Source organism: Mastigoproctus giganteus, chromosome 13 (assembly GCF_048544385.1).
Source record: "Mastigoproctus giganteus isolate SK-2022 chromosome 13, ASM4854438v1, whole genome shotgun sequence".
Lineage (NCBI taxonomy): Eukaryota > Metazoa > Arthropoda > Arachnida > Uropygi > Thelyphonidae > Mastigoproctus > Mastigoproctus giganteus.
Window position 1 is genome coordinate 116,112,199 of NC_143587.1, and position 12,499 is coordinate 116,124,697.

Below are 12,499 nucleotides of genomic sequence, written 5' to 3' on the forward strand. Positions count from 1 at the left end.
TTCAAATGTATCTGATATTGTGCTCATTCTTCACAATGAGTTACCATGTTTTGCACTACCCTCATAGTTTTTTCCTTTGAGTTGTCTGTGGTGTTTTTACACCGACATTATATAGATAATTATCTCTTAAAAATATTATGTCCAGTTGCATTTATTCTTACTTAAATATTATGATGTACACCTTTTGGTATCTCTCGTATTGTGGGATTATCTTTACAACTGGGTTGTCATGTTTGCAATACCAGGGTGCCTGCCCACCCACTGATGAAAGGCCAACAAGCCTTGAAACGAAACCGTCTGGGGAGGGCCTTGATGTCCACAGAGTTTCCGAGAATAGGTAACAACAATCTTCTCTATTGGGGAAGCACTGCCTATTCGAGGAATTTGAGTTTTTGAGTGGTGTGAGTTGAAGGAGTAACTGTCCCTTTCTTCCTTCGACGGCCTTTCTTCCTCTCCTACTGTCACCTTCCTACATCTTTTTTTGCTTTCCTAAGTCTAATAGGGATAGTATGAGGATAACAGAGATCTTTATCCCATACCATATTTCAAACAGTGCCATCTGGATGGTGGTGCCCACTGAAAATAAATAACAATAGTCTTCTCTGTTAGTGAAGTGGTACTTATTCGAGGTAGTGCAAAACATGGTAACTCGTTGTGAAGGGTGAGCACAATATGAGATACAGTTGAAATGATACCCTTACACTACTGTTGTAGTTTTTTCCTTTAAGCATTGTGCATGGTGTTTTTACACCGATATTATATAGTTATACATTTATACAATTACCTATGTTTAAAATTAAAGATAAAGTATTATCACCGCAATACTCTTAAAGTAATAGTCTGGTGGTCACCCAGAGTTACTTGGGCCAAATAAATTGTTTTTGTTGCCCATTAAATAAATATTACAAATTAAGATTATACTCCAGATTGGCGCCTCCGTAGCCAGGTGGCAGGAGCAGTAGTGCAGAGCACACGCTTCTTGATTAGACTGGGGTTCGAGCCCGTACCCACCAAATACGGAGGATGCGGCAGGTCACTGAATGACCACCGCATATTCCCAGCCCAGATAAAGGGTGAGGGTTGGCGTCAGGAAGGGCATCCGGCCGTAAAAATTGCATGCCAAAACAATAAAATAAATGCTGACCCCATATAATAATGGGAAAAAGGCGAGGATAGGAAAAAAAAAAAAAAAAATTATACTCCAGATTATGTGTACACCTCAAGAGCAAGTGGATTCTTTTGTTTTGAATCCATCCCAAATTACTGGCGTAAACTAACAACCTTTTTTCACTAGCCAAAAATGAAAGTTTATTAAAAAAAACCCCACATTTCTTTTGCTTGAATCCATCCTGAATTTGGCCATACCTGTAGTGCAGTGACAAGGTACCCATAATATGGAGTTTAGCCCAAATGAAAATTAATAAATAAAATATCATTTTCAGTCTCAAGTTAAAAAAGCTATTAAAGGAGTATTGGTAGTGGGAAAATATCAGAGGAAGCAATCAGTTTTTATTTAACTGAAAGCAGATTTTCTTGACGTCTCACATGCAACCATCCTTTTCCAATTTAAATGTAAACCCCTTGTATGTAATGTGTGAGAAAGAATAAGGATGCAGTTAATAAATTTTCTGCTTAGTAATGCAGTTAACAGTACTAAAAACAGTAACACTCATCACAGTGACATGGCCAAGAATCATTTAAGTAGATTATGATAAATGTGATTAAAAATTGGGAAAAGGTAGAAGTTACATAAGAAATTATTAGTTACACAATATTATAAAAATGCATATAAAATAAATAGGAAAATATAAAGAGAAACAAATATGAAACATCAGTTGCACATTACAACTGAAAACAATGACAGGGAAGGCTGAATAAAACAAACAATGGATGAGAAAACAATTGTTGTTGCAGCTTAAAAACTCAACGGCATAGCACGAATAGGCGATGTGGATGGCTAATTTCATCATTACTAATCTGACACAGTTTAAACCACAATATTACAAATTAGAGTTATTCCAGTTAAAAAAAAATTCCAGTTAACTAAAAAAAACAGTTATTCCAGTTAAACAGATGTGAACCGCTCTAGGAGTATGCATCAGCATTTGTTATTGGTAGTTATCTTATGCAGGTTAATCCCAACATGCAGGGTGCCTGTATTTGGAAATGCCTGAATAGGTAAGGAACAGTCACATAGTTTCAGAAAATTACGTTTCAGGATTAGTGTGGGGTTAGACTTCAAGATTGGCAGAGGATTGTGACAGAAATCTCAGATGTTCAGGTTGACACATTAGTTTACTCAATCCACTTAAAGCCTTAAACACTTCACTTGAGTCTCCTCACGAGTGCCTCAGTTTTCAAGTGCTACAATTTCTACAATTCCTACCAAGACTCCAGTTCTACAATTTGTAGAACTGGAGTCTTGGTAAGAATTCCCTTTTGTGCCCCTGACTAATCTTGTTACTCTTCTCTGCATTTATTTCAATAGCATCCTTAAAATAAGGCTTCCAAACCTGTATTCAGTACTCAAGGTTTAGCCTAATCATTGGCTTATACAGTGATGCAATTACCTTGTCTCTGCTGGCAAGATTCCTGCATATCATTGACAGAATCCCATGAACTGTTTTAGCAGCCCATTTGCATTGCAAAGAAAAGCTATCAAATATTTTGAAGAACATGAATTATAAATAAAATGCAAAATATTATAAAAAAACTAGGTTATTTAAAATTAGTTTATAATAAAAGCATTAAGTAAAAGCATAGGAATGGTAATGTCAATATTTAATATACACTTAAGTTAGTTATAAACCAGTTATACAAATATATTAACAAAAAATCAGTAGCTTTCGGGACGCGTGTCCCTTTGTCAACTGACAAATTAAATACAAAATTAAATACAATACAACGGGCTGAGTGAGGCACGTTAATCATGCGTCATTGTTGTTGCGTGGACGTGCAACATCAATGAAGAACCATTGCTGATAATCAGATCAAGAGTATTACTCCCTCTGATTGCCTCTCAAACATGTTGCTGTAGAAAACGGTCATTCAATAAATCCACAAAAATCTTGCTAGTGTGCGAATGACCAACCAACAAGTTCCAGTCAATATCTGGAAAGTTAAAATTCCCCATTATGGAACATTCTGATTTACTGGCCCACTATTTCTCTGCACAATTGCTGATTATACTCATCAGATTCATTAGGCCTACTCATTTTGTGTTTCCCAGTGTTATGTCACACCACAGTGACTCAACATTGTATTGTCCACCAGTGTGAATTGGATGCACTTCCTTAGCTTTTGTGTGTTTCTTAACTAACAGCATAATCCCTCCTCCCTTCCCGTCCTGTCTATCCTTTCTGTACACATTGTACTCACAAATTCCAATTCTGCACTGTTTAATCCGTGTGGCACCATGTCTCTGATATCCCAACAATATCTGCCTTTGATGTCCTGACCAGTACTTCAAATTGGCATTAGCATTAGTAGAGGCATATGATGCAAGAAAGCAAGCTTATGCAGCATCAGCCAAAAAAAAAGGAAAAGGAAGGGATCTTCTTGGTAAGAAGATCCCTTCATTCCCATCACCAATCTTGTTGCCCTTCTCTGTAAACACTCAAGCAAATCTACATCCTTCCTAAAATGAGGCCTCCAGACATGCACGCAGTACTCAAGGCGTGGCCTGACCATTGCCTTATACAGAGGGACAATCACCTCCTTTTCCCTGCTAACAAAACTCCTGTATATCATTGACAACATCCCATGGCCTGCATTGCTCAGAAACTTCATATCTGACTGCACAGTTACTCCCAGGTCTGTTTCATTTTCTATCTCCTTAAGTGTAGTACCACACAGTTGGTACGTTTCTCTGGGATTACTTCTACCCATATGTAGTACTTTGCATTTTTCAATGTTAAACTTCAATTGTCACTTCTCAGCCCATCTGCCCAAATTTTCTAGATTCTGTTGCAGTAACACACTGCCATTACTGTCATTAACAACCCTGCCAACCTTTGTATCATCTGCAAACTTCAATACTAAGCCTGATATACCTTCATCAATATGAATTGGAGCAGAATGGAGTTATGGACCAAACCACTGAAGCATGTTCAAATAAGAAGTGCAATGACACTTTTATTGAAAAAATATGGCCCTATAAAGTGACCTTCTGAAATTGCTGCATTATCATGACACGAGGAGGATGCTGCTCAATTTCCTCATAAAAATTGGAATTTTTTTTGCACCAAAAATAAACATTCCTGAATCAATTAATAAGGTAAATAGCACACTTATTTGAAAAGATACTCTTTGTCTTGATTCAGTGGTGGGAAATTGTTGCAAAAGAACCTTGCAAGCAATGTCACAAGTGACCAGGTTTCTATTGGAAATGCTCATTAACACATCCAGGCCTAAATGGCTTCAATCCAAATCCTTTTTCATTATTTTTTGGACTACACAATGCCTAACTCAGATATTTTTCGAGGTGATATCAGTGGTGATTTCAAATGGGATGCTTCAACAATGTCCACAGAATGTTGTTGATGTGATGCTGGACAACCAGAACGTTTTAAATCAAAGACACTTCTTGTGGAAAAAGCATTCTCCCATGCCTACATAGTTTAACCTGTAGTAGGTTAATTGAATCTCTGCAAAAATTTTGTCCTTATGTCTTCAAAACTTGCTCTTTTGCACATTTGTGAACCTAAACATGAGTAATCAGTCTCTCATCTGTCGTATACTGATCTGTGTCCATCATACTGAAGCCCTACTTAGAAAAAATGTAAAAAAATAATTAACAGAGGATGCAATCTCATGCATAGGGACTTTGTGTCACTCTGTATATGCCATCATTTAAGAATATTTGTTTCTTTAGAAACAAGTGCATCACTTTTTTTTTTTCAGTTTTCATATTCTTGTATAATATAGATTTTATAAGTTAGTCTGAAAAATTAATTTTTCAAACTAACTTATAAAAACTTTTGTCAGTGATGTTGGCAAAAAGCATGGGAAAGAATTTCTTCAAGACATTGATATAATGAAAAAACAATGACGAGTGTAACACCAATATTCTGATGGAGTACTGTTAGGTGTTTTTATGAAGATATGAGAAATGGATTGAGTAAACATAATGGTGATGGTATTCTAACTCTTTCTTAGACAGTGCCCACAAGTGGACATAAATTCAAATTGAAAAAAGATGGTGTATGATAGATGTGCAAATATTTGCCTTCAGCCAGAGAAGAATTTCTAGTTTGAACAAATTATCATCTGGTGTTGTGAAGGTGGTTTGAATATATTTAATCAAAATTCAGACATATTAGATGGGATGGACAATGGGGTGGGTAGTATTATTATGATTTTTTTTTTTTTTTGTTGATGATGCTGTATGAGCTTGTTTCCTTGTATCATTTGCTAGTATTAATAATGCTAATATCCTGATGCTGCACACAGGTGAAAATTGTGTGCTGCTATTGTAAGAAACAGTGCTGTTTATTTCTCTGTCAGTTTTTGCATGGGTATACCATGCAAAAACTGACATTTTCTCTGTAATCAGCATTTTTCTCCATGGAACTTTTTTTTTTTTTTTTTTTTTTTTGTGTACAGTGAACATGCAAACCAATCAGAGAACAATTTGCATACAATATATGATGGGTCTATGAACTATTTGCTCAGGTAACCAGAATTCGAAAAAAATTTGATCTTATTTTAATCAGCATAGTCAAATTATACAAGATTATGGAAGAAACATAAAAAAGGTGAATTTTATTATTCAATCTTTTAATTAATATTCATTTATTTTAAAATGGTTTCTTGATTCTTTAGGCATTTTTTTTCTTGATTCTCTAGGTATTTTAACATTCTTTTCAAAATATATTAGACACAAGAAAGGTTTTTCACAGAAAAATCAGTTGTTTTGAATACAGTTTTTGATTTTTATAACTATGTGAACATCCTTTAAATTGCTCATCAGGTTGTTTTGTCTATACTTAGGGAAGCATAACAGCTATGACAGTATTTTTTCCTCTTGACACAGTACGCTCAAGATTGCAAGGTAAGTGATTCAGTTTGACTATCCCATTTTGGAATATTTTTGTATAAACTAGTTTTTAAAATTTACTTTAATACTTTGTAATATATTTTTCACATATATTGTAGACATGCAAGGAGTGGATCATCACATATCCAAAGAGGCTAACAATTTTGTATACTGCAAATTATTGCTGTCTGACTCCATGGTGACTTAGTTGCTCACTTCATCTATGCAGACAACTTGGGGCTTTTCTGCATGGTGTGACAGGATCGTAATTATAATTGGTAGAATTAAAATGATGAAATGCACTATCTTCCAATATGCATTGTCATCCTTCACTCATTACTGAAAACAGAATGTGAAAAGTACGCAAACTCAATGACACAGATTGGACAAGATGAGATATCGATGTTAACAGCCCCCAAGCATGCATTCACAAACTTAGGTGCATTATATCTGTAGAAATAATGTGTTCATGGGCAGATGTGCATGTTCTGTGGGTCCTCGTGGTAGCACAGCACATATAAGCACCATCCTACCCACACTGGGTGGAAAAGGCCCGGATTTGAACCCAATCAGCGATGAGCAGAATTTTTATGGGTTTCTTCATAACGTGGCTCGGTCTCAGACAAGGGTAGCATGAAAAGCCCGAGTTTCATGGAGGGTTTTTCTCCTGGAAACTCAGGCTTTTTGTCCAGCAAACAGGCAAGGAGTGGATTTTACATATCCAAAGAGGGTAACAATTTCACATGATGCAAATTATTATTGCCTGACTCCCTGGTGACTTAGTTGCTCACATAATCTATAAAGCAACCATATTTTATTCAAGAAGTTTATTTTTCATTAAATGAGCTATCCATCGCGTTAGGGTTACTGATTTGTTAAGAATGAAAGGAACCAGTTGTTTGAAAGTTTCTGTTGCAGAGAGCCTAAAGAAGGTTTCAGGCTGGTCAGTCTCAAGAAAATATATCTACATGGTTCAGTGTTTATTGTGCAAGTAACCATAGACTTTGAAGTACATAACTCTTTTGGCAGACATATCAACCTGATTTGCTTTCAGAGGATATAATGATGGCATATAGGAACTCCACTTGGTCTATTTGATATTGATGGTTTGACTGTTGATGAACTTGATCAAGTAGCTGACAAATTGAATGAGTATTTTGCATCTTCATTCACATACGAAGAATTCTGTAAGGAAGTGGAAGCCAGAAGTTTATTAAATTCTAACAGGGAGCTAATGATATTGTAATAAATGAGAGCAAAGTGGAGGAGAAATTGTTATATTAAGGGAGGCAGCAAAGGAAGTAAGCAAACCCTTAGCCATAATTATGAGAGCATCCTTAGATTCAGGGGAGGGACCGCTGGACTGGATATATGCAGATGTAACCTCAGTTCACAAAGGGGATCAAGGGTGACATGATTAATTACAGACCTGTTAGTTTAACTTCTATTCCAGGGAAAATAATGGAGTCACTAGTTAAAGAAGCAATGTAGGATTATCTAGACAAGATTGCAGTTATAATTCAGACACAGCATGAGTTTAAGGGGAAACTTTGTCAGACCAATTTGATTGGATACTTCAATTTAGTTTCAGAGGAACTGGATGCAAAAAAAAATAATTTTGATACATACTTGGATTTCAGGAACTCTTTTGATACTGTTGCACATAAAAGGCTACTGTACAAATTGCAGCAGTATAGCATTAAGGGCAAGTTGTTGCCATGGCTGGTTGAGTGGGAGAAGACGGAGTAGTAATCAATGAACACTGCTCTTTGTGGATTAATATTATTAGTGGAGTCCCGTAGGGTTTGGTGTTGGGACCATTATTGTTTTCTATATTTATCAATGATATTGATGAAGGCATATCAGGCTTAATGTCCACGTTTGAAGATGATACAAAGGTTAGCAGAGTTGTTAATGACAGTAATGATGGTATGCTGCTGCAACAGGATCTAGAAAAGTTGGGCAGATGGGCTGAGAGGTGGCAACTGAAGTTTAATATTGACAAATGCAAAGTACTGTATATGGGTAGCAGTAACCCCAGAGTAACTGTACCAACTGTGTGGTACTACACTCTGTTGATGAACTTGATCAAGTAGCTGACAAATTGAATGAGTATTTTGCATCTTCATTCTCTGGATAGTGGAGAATGAACAAGACCTGGAGGGTAATTTTGCAGTCAGATATGAAGTTTTCTGAGTGCTGCAGACATGTTGTCAGAGCAACTCATGGGGTCTTGTCAATGATATACATGATCTTTGCTACCAGGGATAAGGAGCTGATTATCCCTCTGTATAAGCCAATGGTCAGGCCACACCTTGAGTACTGCATACAGGTCTGGAGGCCTCATTGAAGGATGTAGAGCTGCTGGAATGAGTACAGAAAAGGGCAATGAGATTGGTGAGGGGAACAAAGAGTTTCTCTTACCAAGAAAGGCTCTGCAGACCTGGCACCTGCAAGGTAATTTGATTGAGGTGTATAAGGCCTTGAATGGATTGACCAAGCTCAATGCTAATGGATTCTTCTCTAGCTCAGATTATGCATTTGAGAGGGCATAAATTCAAATTGTGGAAAGACAGTTGCAGAATAGATGTGCAGAAATTTGCCTTTAGCCAGGTGAGTGGTTGATTGTTGGAACAAACTTCCAACTGTCATTCTGGAAGTTGATAGCTTAAATAGATTCAAGGAAGAAATGGGAAGAAGTTTTTTTTTTTTTTTTTTGCTGATGCCGTATAAGCTTGGTTTCTTGCATCATATGCCACTACTAATGCTAATGCTAACTCAATATGAAATGTTATGAGATAATTTAGGACAACAGGAAAATTTTCATGTTACAGGACAGTAATTCTCACTATGGGAATCACTCTGTAGAGAAATTTAGAAATTAATAATAGATTAGTGAGTTTGACTTCCATAGGTGATAAGATCATGGAATTGGTGATTAAGGATGTAATACAGAAACATCTTGATAAGAATGGAGTCCTAAAGGGAAGTTGCCTGACAAATCTGGTTACTTTCCATAATGAAGTCATAAAGTACTTAAGATGCTGGAAACAATTTAAACATATCTGGATTTTAGTAAAGCTTTCCATTAGGTTGCTCATGAGAGGCTACTGCAAACTGAAGTGTGTTGGGATAGTAACAGTAATGGTATTCGCCATATAGTGCAAGGAAACCACAGGCTTTTGCTGTGTCGTTCAAAAGAAAAGAAAAAAATAAAGAAGAAAGAACCCAACCAACTACACAAGAAATTACAGGCGGGCCTCGATTAATTCGTCCCACGAGCGCATTGCACAAAACGGAAACGCATTAATCGAATATCATAACCAATAGGAAAAATTATAATTGCTTCTGGAGTGTCCATAAAGAATTTTAAAAATACCTTTTAAATAACTTTTTAACTGTATATAATGTAAAAGATGATGAAAATAATTATGGAATTAAATGTTTACTGCATAAAACAGCGGTTCTTGAATTGTGCCCCGCGGAATATTTTAAATTTTCGAGGGAAACACAGCAATACTCGACATCTGTCGGATGCTGCGTAAACTACTAGCTCGAGGCAGTTCACAGTTTCAGCATTTCTTATTAAGTTGTTTGGACCTAACTACTAAACGAAACTGTTAGGTATTTCTTTTGGTCTGGGTGCGCCTTGAAAAAATTACTGAGACATTAAAGGCGCCCAAATGAAGAAATTACTTTTGCGGAAATATTTGAACAGTGTTGACTTTCTCTTTTCATCAATCAATTTCCAATAGCCAACAACAATCTTCTCTGGGCCCTGGCGAAATAAATATAGCAGAGAACATCAAACCTCAAAATTTTGTTTGAGGTTCTATGGGATATGAAAGATTTCATCTAATTCTTTTACTGTTATCTCCTTCGTGGTCTTCTTCTGATGGTTGATGGAACACACCGAGGCGGGCAGCAGGCAAACGTTTGTTTATTGACTGTATGATTCGCGGTAAGCTTAACGCGCAATTCAAATCTTTTTCAACTATTGCATAAAAAAAAAAAATCACGTTAACTGGAAATTTGCATCGTGTAAAGTGAAAAGTGGTATCATTTTTCAAATAGCGTTAACTGAATATCACGTTAATCGAACTTGCGTTATGCGAGGCCTAGCTGTATATGCTTCTCTCCTCACACAGGTAAGTATCCAGTAGACCTTTGAATTTATTCAAAATGTCAGCCTCAGTTACCCATGAAGGTAACTTGTTCCAGCTGTCAATGACTCACTGCCTAAAAAACTTCCTACAAACTAAGCTAAACCTCAAGCCTTGTAATTTGAATTTATGATCCCTTGTACAGTACTGGCATTGTTTAGAACAGTGAGAATTCCACCTTCATTCATTTTACTACTAATCCCTCTCAGAGCCTTATAAACCTCAATCAGGTCTTGCAACCTTTGAGGTACCTGGTTGCCAAGCTCTGTAGCCCATATAATAATTGTAATCTTTCTTCATGCAGTCGTCCTTCTGCTGATCTCACCATTTGAGTTGCTGTCTCTGGACCTTTTCTAGACGCTGTCTTTTTTTAGATGTGGTCTCCATACTTGAACACAGTATTTCAAATGTGGTCTTATAATTGCCTTATACAGTAGGATTATGACCTCCATATCTCTACAGGATAACATTCAATAAATCATCAATAGGCAACCAAGGCTTTCCTGACTGCCTGTTTACACTGTTCAGAAAACTTCATATCTGCCTGTATTGTAACTCCCAGATCCCTTTCCTCCAATGTTTTTAATTCAACCCCACCAAATGTTTAATTTATTTGTGGGTTGCTTTTCCCCAATTATAATATCTTTCATTTAGCAGCATTAAAACATAGCTGCCACTGACCATCTTTGAAGTCTGTTCAAGTCATCCTGAAGGAGCGTTGCTTGGCACTGATCATTAACGACTCTGCCAGTCTTTATGTCATCTGCATATTTTGACATCACACCTTCTATCCCTTTGTCGGTGTCATTTATTAAAATGAGAAAACAGTGGTCCAAGAACCAATCCTTGAGGGACCCCACTCTTGATGTTACACCAATCTGAAGCATATACATTAATCACAACCCTTTGCCCTGCAGCCACCCAGCAATCCATCTTAGAATCTTGCTAGTAATCCCAACCTGTTTAAGCTTATACAGCAACCTCTCATGAGGAACAGAATCAAATGCTTTGCTAAAATCCAAATAAACTATGTCAAAATTATTCCCTAAATCCAGCTCACGAGTAACTGTGTCACAATAAGCCTACTAAGTTAGTTAATCATGATTTACCCTTAAGAAAGCCATGTAGTGTGTCCTTCAGAATGCCATATCTAACTACATGGCCCTGGATTACATTATCACTGCCTGTAATAGGTTATCTAAAACTTTCCCACACCCAGTGCACAGGGGTCTGATCTGATTCGCTTTCTTTGTTGTATTCACATACATGAAAAATTCCTTGTTCCCATTCTTTGCTTTCTTAGCCAATGATTTTTTATATGCAGCCTTGGCCTTCCTGACCTTATTTGTGGTACTGTTAAAGGGATATATTCAGGGATATTCATGTGTTGTTGTGGCAGACCCCAGAGTTCCCCCCTTAGCCACTATTGTACTTCTTGTGTTGAAGCTTATACCAAAACTGGCCATTTGTATGTAGTGTGTTGGGTGTGTAAATGTTATTATGCAAGTTTTCTGTTATGTTTTTGGCTGGTACCTGGCTCTTAGCAGGTGGGAAGTGGCAACACCTGGTCACTATGTCCCACCCCATCCCTGCCATATGGAGGTGGCCAGGATCTGCTTTCTCTTGTTGCTCTTTCCCAGGACAAAGTCCCAAGAAAGAGCGATTTTAAAGAGAAAATGTAGTTAGGAGTAAAGAAAGAGGAGTATGGGAACTTGGAGTGGAATGGAAAGAGATAGGAAAGGAGAGGATCATATGAAGGGATCCACCCTATAAAAAGAAGAGAAGAAAGCAAATAAGAATAAAGAATAAATAGTGCTTCTTGCTCTTCAAGCACAAATCTGATACAAACCTAAATCTTCAGGATTAGGGAAGATTTCCTTAATATAGATTACATTGAGCAGAACAACTCATTTTCCATGATATGTGAAAAAAAACTCATGCCATCATCAAGAAGCATGCCAAGATATTTCACCTCAGGAGTATATTTAATGGATTGATTCCTGTATTTTATGGCAGGATGACGACTTTGGTCAAGTTTACTTTGTATAATGTGGTACTGTTACAGATAAAATTTTACCTATTGTAGGCGTCAGTACTTTTCATTGCTCTGTAACTGTTCGCTGCTATCTTTTTCTGCTCTATTTGACCAGCCATCTCTGCAGTCATCCATTTTGGCATCCTCCTCCTGCAATATTTTCTTAAAGGTATGTACGCATTATGGCTTCTGTGATTTTTTTTTTTTTTTTTTTTTTTTGCTTTAAAAGTATTCCATAATTCAAATGTATTTGCCATCCCTTTT

General features: G+C 36.8%; 1 protein-coding gene across 1 annotated transcript in view; it reads left to right on the forward strand.

The window, feature by feature from the left end:
* The window catches only part of PMP34 (Peroxisomal Membrane Protein 34), a 129,843-nt gene that overhangs the window by 10,586 nt on the left and 106,758 nt on the right, over window positions 1-12,499 (forward strand). The window contains exon 2 of the mRNA XM_090387343.1: window positions 5,992-6,052. Coding sequence (XP_090243469.1) covers window positions 5,992-6,052 — 61 coding nt within the window. The remainder of the gene's footprint in view (window positions 1-5,991; window positions 6,053-12,499) is intronic.